The sequence below is a fragment of the Culicoides brevitarsis genome, chromosome 3, assembly GCF_036172545.1.
Source record: "Culicoides brevitarsis isolate CSIRO-B50_1 chromosome 3, AGI_CSIRO_Cbre_v1, whole genome shotgun sequence".
NCBI lineage: Eukaryota > Metazoa > Arthropoda > Insecta > Diptera > Ceratopogonidae > Culicoides > Culicoides brevitarsis.
Genome location: NC_087087.1, coordinates 32,843,688 through 32,863,553, shown reverse-complemented (window position 1 = coordinate 32,863,553; position 19,866 = coordinate 32,843,688). Strand labels below are relative to the sequence as shown.

The following is a 19,866-nucleotide window of genomic DNA, read 5'->3' as shown; positions in this document are numbered from 1 at the left end:
TACCGGTCTCTATTGAATTGTCAAATTATTTATTTTTTTTTTGTATTTTTTTAAATTAAATCCTAAAAACTTATAGATCTTGTCTGGTACAGTAATAATAATAATAATAACGTTACTTAATACTATAACCATTAAAAATATCTCTTAAAAATATCTCACGAAACAGACTTGAATGAGATGGTAGAGCAGTGCATCATCATGTTAAAAATGTCAATAAATAGGATAAAATGCGTGTTGTGTGAATTGTGTATGTGTGATAACATTTTTTTAAAAAAAGGAGATAATAATAAAAAAATAAAGATGAAGTCTTAATGTACAAGATTCATGAATTGCTCCATGGTACATTGTTGAATTGCTGCAAAAATAATAAAGAAATTTTTTTTATGAGAAGTTAGTTTATAAAAGTTTTTTTTTATAAGAAAAAAAATTAAAATACCAATTTTGCCCTTTTTTCAAAGTCTTGGCTTGACAGGGCGAACGCGAAAATGTGATGCTGACTGCTGACTAACTAACACTATTTTTTATTTTTTTTATAATAAACCACAAATAGAAGCGTTAGTTGTTCCTTTAATAGAAATATTTTAAGCAGGTTTTACTATTATTATTATTACTGAACTCGAGTTTTTGTCTTATTTTAATGTTTTTATCATATAGGAAGTTTTTTGCTTGACCAAAAATATCACATCCTCTCGACAACGAGAGACGAATTATATAGGTTCTATTCTAACATAATAATAAATATAATAATTAATAATATGATTAAGTTCCTTTTCTTTATCTGTCGTCATTATACTTTTATTTATTGGTAAATTTCAGAAATATTATATTAATAATTGGTACAAAACAAAATTAATTAAAAAAAAATCTGAGGTGTGTTTGTGTTTGAAGAAAAATAGGATTTTTTTAGGTGATTTCTCTCGTTTTTAAACATATTTTTTTTAGCCTTTGGATAAAGGATGTTATTGCATATAATAATCAGGATGATCTGAGTCTTTCTCAAAACGTTTCGCCTCTTCCTGCATACTTTCCTTTATTTTGAGTATAGCGGCTGACTCTGTTTGGTCCTGGAAATGATTTTTTTTGTTGTTTACATTTCTTTTTATTTATTTATTTTTTTTTTTTTTGGTTTTTAGAACGTTATACACCAAGACAAAAATAATAATAATAATAGAAACATTTTCGTGCAAAATTATAAACATGGATCCCCAAAGAAAATTATTCACAAAATTAATTATTATTATTTACAAAACGTAAAATGACGACTTTTGTATTTTTATTTACAATGTCTTGATAGAAAAGAAAAAAAAAATTTTTTTTTGAAAAGATTGTTAGTCATTTATTCGTGTAGAAGAATAAAAGTCTAAATAAAATTTTGTTATTGACAACTCGATTAATTAATATAAAAATTAATATTAAAAAAAAATAAAATTCACGATTTTTTAATTAAAATATTATTATAAAAAAAATACATCAATCACCTAAACATATTTTTTTTTTTAAATAAAATACAAAAAATAATCAGCAAAGAATATAAACAATCCATTTTGTCTCAAAAATAATAATAATAATAATAAATAAAAGCAGAATCAACATCACATTTTATATAAAAGAGGAACGAAACATATTGAGAAATAAAAGTTCAATATATAATTTTTTTATGTTAAAAATTAAAAATAATTTAAAATTTGGAAGAATTAAAAAAAAATAATTTTTTCCAAATAATAAACGAAAAAAAATCTTAATTCTAATTTACTGTGAATTTGTGTCAAAAAAATTAAAATAAAAGAAAACCAATCGGTGCATGTGGTTTGAAAAAAAAAATCATAAGTAAGTAAAAAAACACGAACCTAATTACCATAACGACACATTTACAAAAGATCAAAATCAAAATGATATATCCAAGAAATTGTCACTTACATTTTCTCCGGGTCCTCCAAAGCCGCCCAAATTATATTCGCCCATGCCGCTGCCCGAGTCTTCGCGCGGAGTGCCCGGTCCTCCGTTTGCCGGTGAATTTTTCATGCCGTCTAAACCATCGCCATTAAGTACAGGTCCCATTGTATTAGGCCCCATGGGGCCCATTGAGCCACTTCCATCGGGTCCGCCGCCCAACGGAAATTCCTGCAAGCAAAAAAGGGACATGCGTGAGTATCGACCATTCGAATGCGCCGAATTTGATTTTGAAATTCACTGATTTAATAGTTACCCCTCCCATATTTCCACCAGATACGGGTTTCATTATCGTGTACATGTTTTCGCCGCCGGAATTCGATGAGTCTTGGGGAGATGGCATTATCGGTGTTCCAGGGCCTGGAGGTCCTCCTGATCCGGGAGGTCCCTGTTTGGAATAAAAAAATTAATTAGTTTTAATTTTTTTTAATTAAAATTAGGCGACTTTAATTTTTTTCATATTTTTTGCCCCAAAAAATTTTTTTCTTATGAATCTCGATTTCGAACAATCTTAAAAAAAAAATTTATTTAAAAAAATTAAAAATATTAAATTTTTCTTTGAATGTGTTTTTGATGGTTCTTAAGCTTGAAAATTGAAAAATAAAAAATACGTAAAAAAATACGTAAAAAATACGTAAAAAAAATACGTAAAAAAATACGTAATTTTGACTTTGAGAGTCCATTTGATGATTTTTAAGCTTGAAAAATTTTTTAAAAATAAAATTTAAAAAAATTGAAAAATTTAGAAAAATAAAATTTTCATTTTAATATAAAAAAAAAATATTCGAAATCGAGTTCTTGAAAAATTGAAAACCCAAAAAATGACAAATTTTGGAAATTCATTAACTTTTCATCTTTTCAAAAGAATAAAGGGACAAAAAATTTTGAAAAAAAAAAATTAAAGCTGCCCGCAGTAGAACAATTACCCCATAATTGCCAGGTGATGATGATGAATAGCTCATTGGTGTTGATGTATTAGGTTGCCATTGCGGTCTTCCGCCTTGCATTCCCATGCCGGGTGGCATTCCGGGACCCGGAGGAGGCCCTCGCATGCCAGGCCCGTAACTACCCATTGGCGGCATTCCGGGTCCTCGTGGCGGATTCATTCGTGGATTCATTGGTCCCATTCCCGGAGGACCTAAAAGACACAAAAAAATCATTAAAATTTTGCTTTTTTTAAATCGAAGGTTGATAGTTATTTACAAAGAAAAAAATGATGATATAGAGTTAGAAACATGCAGAAAAATGGCTTCAAAATTGCTAATAGAAAGATTTGCTCGAGAAAAGTTCGTTTAAATGATCATTAAATTGTTGTTTTAATTTTCTATTAGCAGATAGAAGCCATACAAGAGGAACGTTAGTATAGAGATTAAACAGATGAGCTTGTAATAAAAGAAAAAAATGAGAATAATGCAACAAAAAATAATAAATACAGTTTCAGAAATCTTAATTTCATTTTTTTTTTGTCAAAAATTTTAAATAATTATTTTATTTAATTTAATTTAAATAATTATTAAATATTTTTTTAAATTTAATTTAAATTAAAAATTAATTTTTTAAAAATTTTTTAAGAATATTTATGAAATTTACCTTAAATTAAATTAAATTTTTAATTTTTTATTAAAAAAAAATATTTTACAAAAAAAAAATAATTTAATTTTTTTTTTAAATTTTAAAAAATTTATTTAAAATTTTTAATTTTTTAAAAAATAAATATTTAAAAAATAATTTAATTTAATTTTTTTTTTTAATAATTAAAAAAATTTAATTTTTTTTTTAAATTTTTTTTAATTTTTTATAAAAAAAAATATTTTTAAAAATAAAAAAAAAATTAAATCAAATTTTCATTAAAAAAAAATATTTTACAAAAAAAAAATTAAATTTTAATTTAATTTATTTTTTTAAAAATTTTAATAAAATTTAGTTAAAATTTTTAATTTTTTAAATATTTTTTAATATAAGAAATTTTAATAAAAATATATTTTTTTTTAATTTAAAAATATTTTAACAAAATTAAGATTTTTAAAATACTGTATAGTACATATTAACAGAAGATTTTCATGTACTTTTGATTTTTCGCCAATTTTTGTTATTTAAATAATTTTTTAATTATTTTTTTTCCTAAAATTTTGATTAAACATGAAATCAACTGTCACAAAGCTTCCATTATATTTTAGGAAAGATTATAATAATACAATGATGTTGTTCTTGTAAATGCAAAACATTTATAAAAGTTGATATATATATATATATTTTTTTTTTTTTTGAATAATGATAGAAATCTAATATAATTAACATGAACAGAGATATAATATTAGGCAATAACAAATATGTGTAGATGAATAAAATGCAAAAAAGTAGCTGACAAGCGACATATATAATGATATAATCGTACCTTGCCACGCTACAAAATCTCCAGCTTCACCTATAGAAGGAGAAGAATTGGAAAATATTTTAATAATTTTTTTTTGTATCGACGACATTGTTGTTGCACTATTGTTTTAATCATTTTTTTTGATAAAATTAAATAAATTAAATTTTTTAAACTATAACCAAATTTTCTACCCTTTTTTTAAATTTTTTTTTTCATAATTTTTGAAAAATGTTAATTTTTTTATGAATTAAAATTTAGAAGGCAAAACTATAATTTAATCCAATTATTAAAGAAAACCGAGGGAAACGCCACAATAAATACCTTGCCGTGTCGGATCCATGTTATTTGGCATCATCGGTTGACCAGGTGGCTAAAATATAAGAAAAAAATTAAAAAAATGATTTTTTTTAAAAAAAAATTGAAAAAACTTACGCCATTGAAGTCATTTCCCATTCCTTGTTGCATTCGTACTCCAGGTCTTGGTCCCGGAGGATATCTTGGGCCTCCCATAAATGGCTGTAAATATTAAAATAATTAATTTAATTTTTTTTTAATTAAATTTTTTTTTTTTAACTTTTAGTTAAGAAAACATTCAACATGAATGAAAAAAGAGTTAAAAAACATCGATGGGTTGCATTGAAGGACAGAAAGAGAGAGAGAGATACATAACACATAAAATATTTAAATTTATGAAAAAAATATTTAAAAAATAAGACACATTCACTAAACATGTAACAATTATTTTTCCTCATAATTGGAGGAAATTAACAAAAAAAATTAACCAGGCGTATCCCCGTTGAAGTGTTAGTCGAGTGTTTGTGTCTTTTTGAAAAATATGTTTTGGCGCGTGGTGAGTTACTAACCTGACCCGACATCATTTGACCGGAAGGAGGTTGATTGGGATGAGGGGACGGCTGATTAGATGGATGTGTGGGTGGTGATGGTCTCATTGACGAGTTCTGAAAAAATATTAAATAAAAATAACAATCTGTCTTTTTCCCTAATTTTTACTTCAAATCAAAAAATTAAAAAAAAAAATCTCAAAAAATAATTTTTTAAATAATAAAAAAAATAAATAATATTAGCTGCTTTAAAATTAAAAATTATTAATAATAATAGAAAATCTAATTTTTTTTAATCTACTTTTTAATTTTAATTTTTTTTTGCAAATTATAAAAAAATGCTCCTAAAAACTGTTAAAGGCTCAGCAATTTAATATTTTTTTTAGTTGATGATGATAAAAATCTACATTTTTCCGTTAATCAACGTTAATGTGGTTTTAATGATAATTGCAATATATTTATGGCGTTAGTAGCATACAAATAACTAGTTAACACGATATCGAACAAACAAGCATTAAAAGGATATGGAAACGAGAGAGAAATAGCTTCACAAAACAAACATGCATTTTAAAAGCTAAAGAAGCAAAATCCACAAAAATGATAGATTTTAGCACGGAAAAATTACTTACAGCGAAGAATCCGGGACCCATTGGACCTCCTGGCATGCCTTCGTTTGGAGGTATTTGCCCAAGCGGACTCGGAGCAGGACCAGCATTGTGTGCGACTCCATTTATGTTGTAACCCGAACTCACAAATCCCTGAAAAAATAAAAGAAAAAAATTAATATTTGAATTTTTTTTTTAAAAAATATTTTTTTTTTTTAATTTTTAAAAAATTAAATTTTTTAATATTGAAAAATTTTAAATTTTTATAAATAAAAAAATTTTTTTTTAATATTGAAAATTTTAATTTTTAAATTTTTAATTTTTAAATTTTTAATTTTTATAAATAAAAATTTTTTTTAAAATTTTTTAAAAATTATTTTTTTTTTAAATTAAAAAATTTTTTTTTTTTTTAAAAAATTTTTTTTTATGAATTTAAATTTAAATTTTTTAAAAAAATATTTTTTTTAATGAAAACTAAGCATAAAAAATTTTTTCTTTGAAATACAATAAAAAAAATTATCATAAGCATCGAACGATAATTAAACTGATGGGCAGATGCATCAATGTCACTCATTTACTAACAAACGACAATAACAAATAATAATAATCATCATCACTTTTCACTGACTTTGTGTATCGTATAACGATTTCCGTTTTAATATTCAAGACAATACGTTAAAATGTCTCATTTATAAATAAAGTTGTTTATGATAACACACTCTCTATATGAAAAGAACGAAAATGGACACAAGGTTATATCATATCAAGAGTGTGTGAGCGGCAAATGCGACAAAAACATTATTATCTTCGTAGTTATTCTTGATAATCTAATTTTTTTTTTCGTTAATTGCACCTCAATTAATGATAATAATATTTATACTTTTTTTTCTTATCAGTTTTTAATTTTATTTTTTGACAAAATAATGAGCATATTTTGATTCGTGAATGCAAAAAAAATTTTTTTTTTGTTAAACACTTTTATAAAAAAAAATCTAACACGCAATGGAGTTGGGTTTTACTGTGAACGTGCGAATTTTTGAGAAAATTTACAATTTTTTTCAAAAATAATTTTTTTAATTAAAATTAAATTTAATTTTATTTAATTATTTTGATTATTTAATTAAAATAAAATTTATTAAAAATTATTTAAAATTAATTTATTAAAAATTAATTTTTTTTTTGTAAATTTTATTTTCATTCAAAATTAGAAAATTCAATTATTATTTTTTAGAAGTTGAAAAATTAATTTAAATTTTAATACATTATTTTTACAAATATTTTTCATATTTTTTCATTTATTTTTTAATTTTTTTATTTATAAATTTTGAGATATTTTATTTATTTTAATTACCTAATTAATATTTTACAAAAATTTTTGAAAATTAAAAAAAAAATTGAAAATCCATAAAAATTTTGTAACGCTATAACTCAACTTTTACTTTAAGAATCTCTTCGGAGTTTTTTGTAATTTGTCAGTTTTAGCTATGAGAAGGTTTATAAGCATAGAAAAACAAGAAAAGTATATAAAAACTCGTAAAAAATTAAGAAAATGACATGAAAGCTTCATTGCATACCCAAAGGAGCAAAAAAGTAATTTTTTATTTAATTTTAATTTAATTTTTTATTTAATTTTAATTTAATTTTTTATTTAATTTAAATTTTTATTAATTTTAATTATTTCAAAAATTGAAAAAAATACGTAAAAATTACAGAAAAAAAATTACTTAAACTTAATTTTTCAAAAATATAAAAAAAAATAAATTTCTTGCAAAAAAAAATATTTTCATGAAATTTTTGTAAATTTTCTCAAAAACTCGCAGTTAAACAGGCAACTTTCGCATCGCCACACGGCACGACAAACAATATGTGCTCCTCTACAAATATTTTGGTTGGAAAATGTGAAAATGTGCAACGAAGTGATCGCTCCGATGTCGTCATTGAAACAACACCGAAATTGAATATTTTCCGTGCACGAACGTGTTAGAGTGTGGTTTAATCAAAAAATTATCCTCATACTCGCGCGTCGAATAGAACGGACGACAATTTCTGTGGAATTATGCATGGAAAAGTTTTGTCGTCGTTTCATTTCATTGAACGGAACATTTTGAAACGGTGAATATATTGATCTTGCAAAAAATAAAAAAATTCCGATGAAATTTCACACATTTTCTATTCAAACACACGATTCGCTCAAAAATCAATTAGAACTCGCTAATTATTATTTTTATTAGAACAATGCGAATGAAACCAACATATGGTTTGTCATCAGTGCGAATTCTATTTATAGACGAAAAATTTTATTTTTTACTTACATAATCATGAAAAGCTTTGGCCTCAGATGAATGCTCACAAGTATCCCTCCTTTCGGGGGCTGCGCAGTATAAATCCCAAAAAACACTAAAAAAATAATTTTTTATTAATTTTTGAATTTTTTTTTTAATTTTTAATTGAAAAAAAGGAAACTTACCACCACCAAGAATGCAGAAACCCGGGCGGTTCGCCTAATGTGATATTCTTTTCCCATCTGATTTCCGATAGAAACGTTTGTGCTGCCTTTTGTGCTCCTACATGTAATAAATATTCATACACATAAAGTGCTAATCTGTAAAGAGAAGAAAAGGAAAACAAAGAATTAGTAAAATGTCAACAGAATCGTGATCTAAAAGTGTCGCGGATGTAGCAGGTGAGTTATTTTTTGCGATTCAGAGACGGAAAAAATTTTTTAAAAAATTTTTTTATTGACATTTTTTATTTTTTAGCTTAAAAATTCTGAAATTCTTACTTCAAAAGAAAAAAAATAATTTTACGACAAAAATTTTGAAGTTTTTGAACAAATTCTCAGACTAAAAATTAAAAAAAAAATTTTTAGGTTAAAAAAAAAATTTCTAAAAATTTTGAAATAAATTAATCATGTCCCTTAAAAAGTCAAAAGCACCTAACGTTAAATATTTAAAAAAAATTGTATCATTCCAGAACAAAAATAACCGTTTTTTTAAAAATATTTCATACACTCATGTCTCGGGTCATGGCGAAGAAAAAAAAAATGACTTGCTTCTGCTCGTTATTTCATGATTTTCGCTCAGATACGCAAGAACAAAAATAACAACAACAACAAAAAAAAAGTACAATATAATAGTAACTTTTATAAGACAGCGATGGCCAGCAAACAGTAGAAAGATCAATGCATGACAATCTCTCTACTTGCTCGCTTTATGTTCGTATGACCGTCGTTGTAGAAAAGAAGAGAAACAGGTTTTCATAATAATCATCAAATGTTTGTTACTTTGCTTTTTTTCTGTTTCTTTGTGCTGCCTTTGGAATGCTCAGCTTAGGTTTGTTTAGCAAAGTTTCAATTATTTTGCGAGGTAAAAATTTTTTAAGACGGATTAAAGAAAATTGAATTATCAATCTCTTGCAATTTTAACTTGAAATAAAGAAATTTCCGCGCCAAGTGAAATTAAGTAACAAGATTCATTAGGAATCCTATCATTTATTGGGCTGATGCAAAAATCAAAAATGTTTTCGATTTTAGGAGTTTGAATATCTAAAAAGTAAGAAAATTATCAATTTTTTTGTAAAATTTTGTACAAAAAAAAGTTGTTAAAATATTTTCGAAAATTAAAATTTTATTACTTTTTTCAAATTTCAAGTTTAAAATTAATTATTTTAAAATAAAATAAAAAAAAATATTTAAAAATATTTTTTTTTAATTTTCAAAATTATTGTACAAAAATATGAAAAATTTTTATTATTTATGTTATAAAAATATATTTAAATTTTTTTTTAATTTAATTTTTTAAATTATTTTTTTATTTATAAATTTTAAAAATTAAAAGAATATTTTCACAAAATTGAAAAATGTTAATAAAAAAGATAAAATTTTAAATTTTTTGAAAATAAAAAAATATATCAAATTCAATTCAAAAACTTGTCAAGATTTTTCAAATTTTAATTTTTTTTTAATTCGAAAATTGATTTCAAAAACTTATAATACAATAAAAAATACTAAAATTATTCAATAGAAAAAAACTTTAATTCATATTTGTATGAGTTTTTAGATTTTTACGAAATTGAATATTTTTAATTTAAAGTTTAATTTAATATTAATTTAATTTAATTTTTAATTTCAATTGTTTATCATTAAAAACATTTAAAATTATTTTAATTAAAATTTTAATTTTTTTTTGAAAAAAATAAAATTTCCTCAAAAATTTGAAATTATTTTGACGAAATTTTTCATCTTTTTTGAAAAAATTATTAAAAATGTAGCAAAATTTAAAAATTTTTTTCAAAAAATTAAATATTTTGAATTAAAAAACTAAAAAATGTTTAAAAAAATTTAATAAAATTTTAAAATTAATTTAAAAAAAAAATTGTTTAAAAATGTAAAATTTAATTTTTTTTTTCATTTCACATATTAAACCTTTCTGAGAATTTCTCGAAAAAAATTCTTCAGAAGCAAATCGAAGACATTTTCGACCATCGTTCTCGCCTTACTGAACTAATTATTTTTGCACGGACATTCTCTCACACGTCACAAAGGTATTTCTTCTTGCTTAATAACACTACTCGCCATACTTGTGCATGCCACATACCCACGTGACACTTGTAATGAAGTTAATGTAATATTATTACATAATAACCGGAAAATACTCCTAAATTCTATTAAGAAAACAAAGTTGACTCACACCGTGAGCGTTCCGTGTGTAAAACGAGACGAATGTCACGAGAGACGACGACGAACGACAACAACATGTAAATAAATGCCACAATAATATTTATAAACGAGTAAATGATTTATGATACCGGCTTTTAATTACCGGTTTTAATGACGACGACGACGATGATGATAAAATAATCAACACTCTCATTTTCATCTTATAATTTGTTTGAATCTTGATTGATTACAGCAACACGTCGTCGTATGCGACACAGAAAAAACTTTTTGAGGGCGATTATCGCATTATTTGTTGTTGTTTTGATAAGAAGAATGTACAAACAAAGTTAGTTTATAAAACTTTTCCGGGTAGCGTTCCATATGTCTTAAAGAGAGACGAACGTAAACAAAAAAAAACTTTTTTTCGAAACTACTTTTGCTTATTTGGGTTGAGGAAACGAGAAACAAAAATATTTTGATAAAAGTTGCTGGGTCAATCAAAAGTGCAGCAGCAAACATTTCATAACAACGTTGACAGTGAGTCTGACGTCGAAAAAGTAAACAAGGCAGACATTCCTCAGAATCTGAATATTTTCGATCGAAATTTATACTTGTTGAAAATTTTTGTTTCGTACGCACAAACACACATACACGTCCTTTTTTTTTGTTTTTCATTCTCTTCCATGATGATGATGAGGTACCTACACAATAACCAGATCATATCGGATCCACCTATATACAAAAAAGTTGTTCATATATGACAGACGATGCGACACGTAAAGTTCATGTTGGCTCGCTGGTACGCACTCACACAACAAACGAGTCGAGTCGTCGTCACAAAAGTAAATAAATAAATAGAATATGCATAATTTTCGTTGTGCACCGTACAGAAAGAGAGTAAATACAGGAGGTACATAATTTACTCACAAACACGCGTGCGTGATGGCAGGGAAAAATGAAAAAAGCTCTCGTTGTGTGTGTTTGTTTTTATTGTTGATTGTAATGAGTTTCTCTGTGTGTTTGTGTGGGTTCGAGAGAGATTTGGATTAAGTAGGGTGTTAATTTAAACACGGGGTTTTGACGCGATGAGATTTTCTCAAAAGACACAGACACTTACAGAAAAAAACTATCATGTAATATCTTGGTGTAAGTGAGTCTTATGTACAGCATCTTTTATATAAAACTACATATATGCTCACACAAACATTATCAAGTTATGAACAGGGTGCCCTTTCAATTCAACAAATCCCGGCAAATTTTTAAAAACTTCTCAAATTACAAATTTTATATTGAATTTAATTCAATTTAAAAAAAAAATTATTAAAAGTTATCATAAAGTGCAACATTTTTGCTAACACCCTGTGATTAACACAAAAAATATAAAATAAAATTTTACATATAACAAAAATAGCGCGTGTATAATATGATAGACATCATGTATTTATTTACTTGCACATGCCGTGTATGTATATATATATATTTTGTCCAAACAAAAAACTATATACAGACGTTTAAAAAAGTGTATAGTAAAGTTATATTTGACTGAAAAAAAAACTCAAGGTAGCCGCGTATTTCTTGTTTTTTTTTTGTAATTTTTCAACTAAACTTCTACTTAATATTGGTTTTGTCTTTTTGGTTTGTTTTCATTTCATTCTATTTAATTTTTTTTTAGTTTTGCAATCAATTCTTGCAATCCCTTAATACGTCTTAATCCTAAAACTGCAAGAGATACGCGCTCAACTCGCATTATTATTATTATCATCATCGTGAAAGAAAAAAAAACAGGTTTATGTTCGAGACAACGAGAGTGAGTGAAATACTAGATCATGGTAAAGGTTTGCAAAAAAAAAATAATGATAATAATAATTGTGTAGCTTTTTTTGCACAGTAACTGCTTTCACTTATACTTTACATTTTTGCGTTGTAGAGTTTTGCTACATTTTTGCAAAAAATAAAAAAAAAATTATATACAATGGTTGGTTGAAAGCTACCATTCCATTTCATGAAATATTTTTGAATAGAATGTTGTTGAGCTCGTTTAAAGAAGAATTTTTGTCATTTTTTGTTGCTTTCATAAAATCGCATCAAGACTATTCATCAACGAGTAATGAGAAGCAAGTAGACGCGTTGGCGCCATTAATTGTTGATAGTTTTTCTTAATTGAAAGTTTATTTAATAAACAAAAGTCATGTCTCGTGATAACGTATAAGAAAAAATGAATCATTTAGATTCTAATGATGTAAAATTGTTTGAAAATGGAGCAGAAACAAGTCTGTTCTGTATTCAATGAGGTTCTTTTAAATCAATTCATAGAATCTTAAAGTTTTCATTTAGTCACAGCTTTGGTTTTGGATTTGACAAGATCACTTTAGTATTAGATTTGAAGGAGGCTATCGGGTCTTTTTCAACAATTTAAGGGCCTATTTTAAAGAATTTTGTTCTACAGAAAGCTCGGGGCCTAAGGCTTTAGACCTATCAGCCTAAGGGTAAATCCTTAACTGCTTAGACCTCTTGTTTATGGCATAGTTGGTCTGAGACATTTAATAGATAGATATGAAAGGCTTTACAGCGGAGTTCAAGATCCTATTTGAGTATCTTCAGTATCTCCGTTTGAGCATTGAACGAGCAGAATTCCATATTAAAAGCATTTTAAGTAACTTAAGTTACATACAAAATTTTATAAACTTTTAAAGAGATTCTTCTTTTTCTTCAAGACTTCTGTGATGATCGGGAGTGTATCGAACATCTTTCTGTATTAAATTTCTTGCAGCAATTCTCATTACCATTCCAGTGACAATAGTCTTCAAAGGAATTGAAATTAATAGAAGCTAGTTAAGACTTTTCAGTATTCACAAGTATATCCCAAAATCTAAGTAATTTAATTTGAAAAACCTCAATCCATCAAAAAGTTTCATGATACCAGTCCATTTCGAATGCTTGTAGTAGTTGACTGTGCACATGATGTTTTCAGATACCTCAGGTAAGGGACTTTATGTTGCATCGAATTTTATATTAGGCTTCCATTTTAAAAACAATCCAGTACATTGAAATAATTTACATGAATCGGCTTATTTAAGTTACATACAAAATTTTATAAACTCTTCGGGAGAGATGATCGGGAGAGCTTCGAACTTCTTGCATCCAAAAATGTCTCGTATGGGAGTGTTTTTGTCGATTTTTAGCTTCTTAACTTAAAAGTCTCGAAGTTTGACTTCGACTAAGATACTTACTTTTCTCGTGCTTGTGCATCTGACGGCACTGTGGAACCTTTGCCTTTTGCATACATTGTTAGATTAATTTTATTATTGTTTATTTCCTAATTATTTATTACACTAAAGATTTGTGGTTGCTTCTTTTTATCTTATTTTTGATCACACTTTTTCGTTATTTAGATCAATTTTTTGTTTTTTTTAGAGTTATAATTTTTTTTTGTGTTTATCACTGAAACCACAATTTTTTTTACAAATCCTGTCGTTGTTGTTGGTCTCTCAGAGTGCAACACGAACTTGTGACATTATGTTTTTGCACTACTAGTTTTAGGTTACTATCACTATTGTTAGACTGCCTCAGTATTGTTTTAAGCCTCATTATTATGATTTTCTCTGCTTTCATATTTTTTCTTCTCTCTGTTTTACATTTCTTTATTTTTTTTTTCAACAGCGAATGTTTTTGCAACGCACTGCCATGAAGAGCTATATATATTTATAAATATATGTGTGTATCTTATAATAATGGAAAATCAAGTGTTGTTGCGATTTTGTGTAGTGCGAGGCAGCCAGCAAATAAGTAAAGTGTAATAATAATAAAAAAAAGACAAGAAGAAGAGGAGCACGCTTGTATGAATTTTTATATTATTTTTTCGTGTGTAATAATAAAATTTGAGTTCAGCGTGTCGTCGTCGTCGTCGTCTCGCAGTCAATGAGAGCGTAGATTATTCTTGTCTCTGTATGTTTGTCTTGTGTTTTTTTTTCTACACACTTTTCTTCACAATTTTTTGCTTTCTTCGGTATCTGTATCGAATGTACAGAGATCTACTCATTTTTTGTTGTTCCTAATTTCAGCTCTTTTGTTTTTTTTTTTTGCTTTTTCACTTGTTCACAGCTAATTTTTTTAGATTTTTTTTCTGAACTGATGTAACGAATTTTTTGCGTTTTTCTTTCACAAAAATTTCAATATATTGAATCCGATATTTTTTCTATGTTTCACCTCACCGCGCGTTCAAATGTATATATTTTAATGTCGCTGTCGGTTTCCATATACAACCGTAACAACAGCAGCTAAGCAGCAGAAGAGCACATAACGCTTGTCGTTGTGTTGGTTCACGCTTGTCCGTGTATTGGTGAGGCTAGAATGGAAATAAGAAAAAAATAGTGCATTAGTATTGGTTATTTACAAGAGGAGCGCATTAGGATGGGATAGTTTTTTTTTTCACCTGATTACTTAAAAAATGTGAAAATTTTAATAATTTAATTTTAATTCATTTAAAAATTTTAATAATTCAAAAAAAATATTTATAATTAAAAAAATTTTTTAATCAATATCAAATTTTATTAAAATTAATTTTATTTTGAAAATTTTAATTAATTTAAAAAAAAAATTTATTAAAAAAAATAGTAAATTTTAAAAAATATTAATTTGACTTTATATGAAAACTTTAAACCTTAACCTCGAGTTTCCGAAATTTTTTTTTTCCTTTTTTTAATTAGTGAAATAATAATTTTTATTTTATCAAAATTTTTTAATTAAAATTTAGTCTTAAATTCGTTATTAAATTTACTTTAAATTTTCTAAAATTAAAAGAAAATAAAATTGAAAAAATTCAAAAATTTTAATTCTATAAAAAATTTAGAAATAAATTCATTTAATTTACTTTTAATTTTTAAAATAAAAATTAAAAATTTTTTGTTGTAAAATTTTCAGGAAAAATTCATTAAAATTTCTAAATTTTTTCTAAAATAAAAACAGAATGAAAATAAAAAAAAATATTAAAAAAATAATTCTATTAGAAAAAATTTAAAGCTACTTTTTTCAGTCAATTAGACTCTTAAAATCTTAATTTGAAAATTTTTAAAAATTATTTTTTTTTTTAATTTTTTTTAAATTAAAGTTTAGGACATTCAACAATACTTCTGAAATTTCTTCAAATAATTAAAAAAAATCTGTATATCGGAAATTCACAAAAAAAAAATCGTTTCCTCCCTAACCGAGTCTCTCATCTGCTGAGTAAAGTACACAACAAAAATAAAGTGTACCCTCTCCATTATACATTCCTCTATGTGTATTTGTGCATGTGCGAGAGTGTATTTGTCTTTCAATATACTCCGTCATCTACGACGATGGCTGGCGCAACAAACTGGCAACGAGTCGATACATAAATCGCACAGAGCACACCAAAAAAGTATATAAACTATTATTCGCTTGAATGTGTGCGTCTGTCGTCGTACGTAGGGGGAAACTGAGTGATTATTTGACTGGATTTTTTGTCATGTTTGATGTTGTGTACCGTGCACAAAAACACGCCAGGATAATAATTGAATGAAAAAAAAAAACCCGAGTATTGACAAGGAGATAGTGAGCAAATCCATTGACGATCCCTGATGATTCAGATGCAGTTGTGTGTGAGGAGTAAGAGCGTTTTTTCGTCGTTTTTTGTTCTTCTTGCGTCTTCTTCTTCTTCGTTTACCATCACACATAACCAATGTTATCAGAACGCGGCAAGATCTCGGTTTTAAAGTTGCTTTAATATTTCACGAAGAAAAAAAATCCGTGTCTTTTTGTGGTTTTGCATGTTGCACCTGTGCATGTTTTTCGCCTCTTTTCATCATTATGCGTTCGTTGTAATCCGTTTGCGTGCGTTCTGCCAATCCTATTTCGTCATAGAATGGAATCCTTCAAAATCATCAAGTGTGCACAATATGACGACATGTACATCCATCTAGCCTACTTGTGTCAAGCGAGCATTTCCATCATCATCATCCAAATAGAACACCTACTTTTTTAACTTGCTGCCTGCTGCTTGCTTGCTTACTTGCTCCATCATTATATTATTAGGTTGCTTGGATTGAAATTGTACGAAATATATAAACGCACAACGACGAGCATGCGCAATGTACCTTTTTTCTTCTTCATTTCACTTCATTCTATTCTATACAATTCCAGCAACAACAATAACACACCACACTCTTTAAGCTCACCTTCTTGTTCTCTTTCGGTTTTTACGTTATGTGCTCCTCATTCTAACCCAACGACGACGACGAAGTTAGCACAGAACTCACTTTTTTTGAATCAAAAATCGAACGAAAAATGAAGGAAAAGGGAACGAGAGAAGAAGAGCTGCTTATAATGGCATGCCAGGCGATGGAACACAAAATAACAAAAAAAAAACTAAAAGCGTAGGACGAGTTAAAAACATGATTTTTAATCCGAATTCGAGCATAATCCGATGCACTTTTTCTTACTTGGCGATTTATTATTTGCATTTGCAGCAACCTGCCAAAAACTTCATCCTACGATGAGATTAACAGGTGGTTTTAGCCAAAAACAGAAATATTTCGCCTACTATTTATTTCTTTTTTTTCTCTTTTTTGGTCTCATGTATGGGTGAGACGAAACCACGAAAAGTTGGCCATTTCATGTCACATACAAAGCAAAAATCAAAAGAAGAAGAAACATGGTCAAAGTTATTTTTGTGGAAGTTTATTGTACTTATGAGTACTCAGCTAAAAAAATTTCTATTTAAAGAATTTCATAAGAAAAGGTAATTTTTCAATTTTTTACCTTTTTTTGAAAAATAAATAAATTTGAGATTTTTTCATTAATTTAATTTATTTTTTTCAATTAAAATATTTGATTTTTTTAATTGAACAATTATAATAATTTTTAAATTAAAAAATTTTTTAAAAATAATTTTAATGTTTTTAAAAATATTTTTAACTTATTTTTTAATTTTAAAAAAATAAAATTTTTAATATTCTTAAAATTTTTAAATTTTTTTTAAAATATTTTTTACATTTTAAAAAATTAAATTTTTAAATTTTTTTAATATTTTAAAAATATTTTCCATAAGTTTTTTTTTATTCTTTAACTTTTTAAATTTAAACTTGAAATTATGTTTTTAATTAAATTTTCTTGAAAATTTATTTAGAAGAAGTTTAATTTTAATTTGATAATTTTTTTTTTAATTTTTTTAAATTTTAGAATTTATTTAATTTAAAATTGAAAAACTTTTAATGTTTTAATTTTTCTTGAAATTATTTTTTAATTAATTTTTTTCAAATCTCTAAATTAATCAAAAACCTCAATGTAAGAATTTTATAAAAAATATTTGATTTTTATAATTTAATAATTTTTCCCTAATTTTTTGTAATTTTTAAAATTTTAAGAATTTATTTAATTAATTTGAATTTTAAAAATTTTTAATTTTTCTTTAATTTTTTTTTAATGTTTAAAAATATTTTTAATTAGTTTTATTTCAATTTTCAAATTTTAGCTTGAAATTAATTTTTTTAATTAATTTTATTTATTTTTTTTATACCTGTAAATTTATTAAGAATCTCAAGGAAAAAATTTTTAATTCTGTAAATTGCTTTAATTTATTTAAATTTTACATATTATTTTAAAAAGTTTGAAAATTAAAATATTTTTTTAAAAAAATTTTAAAAATTTAATTTTATGAAAAATTTTAAATCAAAAATTTTATAATTAAATTTTCATAAAAAAAATATTTGAAATTGACAAATCTTGGGAAATTCAACAAATTTTTAATAATTTGAATGAAAAAAATTTAAAATTTATCACAAAAAATTTTTTAGCTGAGTACTCATCTACCTACAAAAGGATAAATAAAGACGAAAAAGGGAACGAGAACAAGATTTATGCAAATGTTCATGTACCTGTCTTGCATTCATAAGCATCTATCTGACCTATTGTGTGGACAAAGCTGTGTTTGGAATTTACAGTAAATAAAATATGGGAGCAGGTTATCATTCCACGGCGAATGCGGTTGTTGTTGTTATGGAAAATTATGACAGAAATTATTGTTATTTGGCATTCATCCAGAACAAAATTAATAAATAACTTGCACCGCTAAAAAACCGTCTCTCGAAAGCGCCTGTAATTATTATCATACTCTCTGCATATTGACTTGCTCACTGCACGTAAAGAACGCAGCCAACTCGCAACATTGACGATCATTGTTGTTGTTGTTGTTTTTATTGTTACTGCGATAGCTTCGCGGATTTGTTTCGAGTCATGGCGTGTATTACTGTCAAGTACACAGGTAGATATTTCTCATTATGTACTGCTCGGGTAAATAGGCACATAGAGCGAGATTGTGCCTCGTCGTCGTCGTTTCGTATGTAGAAAGTCAAATACGAAATCATCTGAATTATTTACTTAATGTTTGGCTGCACAACTTCTCGGGAGCAAACAAGGATCAAAATCTACATTTTTTTCACAAATTCTTCATTTTCAGCGAAATTTTTCAATTAAAGGTTGAAGAAGGGTCTCTAAAGAGTCATATTGAACTTCATTCTTCAGTAAACTCCGAAAAATGGGTCTCAGCTTTTTACCTGTCATCCCAAGCAGGCGCCCTCAAAATTCACTCAGCTCTTCCAGAAGGTGCCAAAACACTAATTGGAGTCAGAAAAGTTTTTCATGATTTCGAGTCTCGAACCGACGACTTTCAACTAATCACTTTTCTCCCTTTCTTCACTGAAAATCCGCGTCAAATTGTCGTAATGTTTCCCGGATTTTTCATCCTTCCACACAAAACGCAAAACAACCGCATCTCCATGTTTTTGTACGGCATAGATGCACGCCAAAAGCAAATCGATAAGTCGGCCATAAATAAAGCGATTTTCTTCCGACGCAGTTTTCGACGGCTAGTTGTCAATGAAAGTTGGGATTTTTATGCACTGCACTTACCTCGTTCGCCAATCTGCTGAATTTGTCTGGATTTGCAGCACTTTTGTCGCGTTTGTCGGCTAATTTTGAGGATTTTAGGGGGATTTTGGCTCTCGTCACTGAAATGAACGCGATCGGAATCTCAACTTGAAGGCCTGAACGAACGGAATGCGATGTACGATAAACGGAACGGAATGGATGAACGATCGGAATGAAATCCATTAAAAATTGCCTTTTGCTAATTCAGTCGTTTAAGAATCAATGAGACGAATGAAATTGATAAGTTTTGAATTTACAAAGGCGAATTTATCATTTTTAACCGCCTCAATACTTAAAGACTTTAAAAGGCAACTTAAGATCCTTAAGTCTTAAAATCATTGAAAAAGTTGAAAATTCTTGAACTGGATTGAAAATTTTAATAAAAATTTGAGATTTTTTTCATAATACAGTGAAATGTTCCAAAATTTGTACAGATATCAAATTTTCAAGAAAATTTTTGATCAGTAATGTTAATTTTCACTAAAATTTTTAATA

The 19,866-nt window shown here is 26.3% G+C and overlaps 1 protein-coding gene across 5 annotated transcripts; it reads right to left on the bottom strand.

Annotated features, from left to right (window-relative positions):
- Positions 1-19,468, bottom strand: LOC134833508 (single-stranded DNA-binding protein 3). Of its 5 annotated transcripts, none has more exons than XM_063847838.1 (13): positions 19,354-19,468; positions 13,659-14,773; positions 8,239-8,373; positions 8,084-8,168; positions 5,796-5,924; positions 5,188-5,283; positions 4,757-4,840; positions 4,646-4,694; positions 4,346-4,375; positions 2,877-3,088; positions 2,192-2,338; positions 1,918-2,121; positions 1-355 (listed from the first exon to the last, which is right to left on the bottom strand). In XM_063847838.1, exons 2-13 carry the CDS (start codon positions 13,712-13,714, stop codon positions 323-325), a joined length of 1,260 nt encoding a protein of 419 aa, XP_063703908.1. In that variant the 5' UTR covers positions 13,715-14,773; positions 19,354-19,468; the 3' UTR covers positions 1-322. The 5 variants fall into 5 exon arrangements, with proteins under 5 accessions (XP_063703908.1, XP_063703905.1, XP_063703906.1 ...); XM_063847835.1 differs by lacking the exon at positions 1-355 and adding an exon at positions 921-1,064; XM_063847836.1 differs by lacking the exon at positions 1-355 and adding an exon at positions 921-1,064 and having other exon boundaries at positions 2,207-2,338.
- Positions 19,469-19,866: the final 398 nt, after the last annotated feature.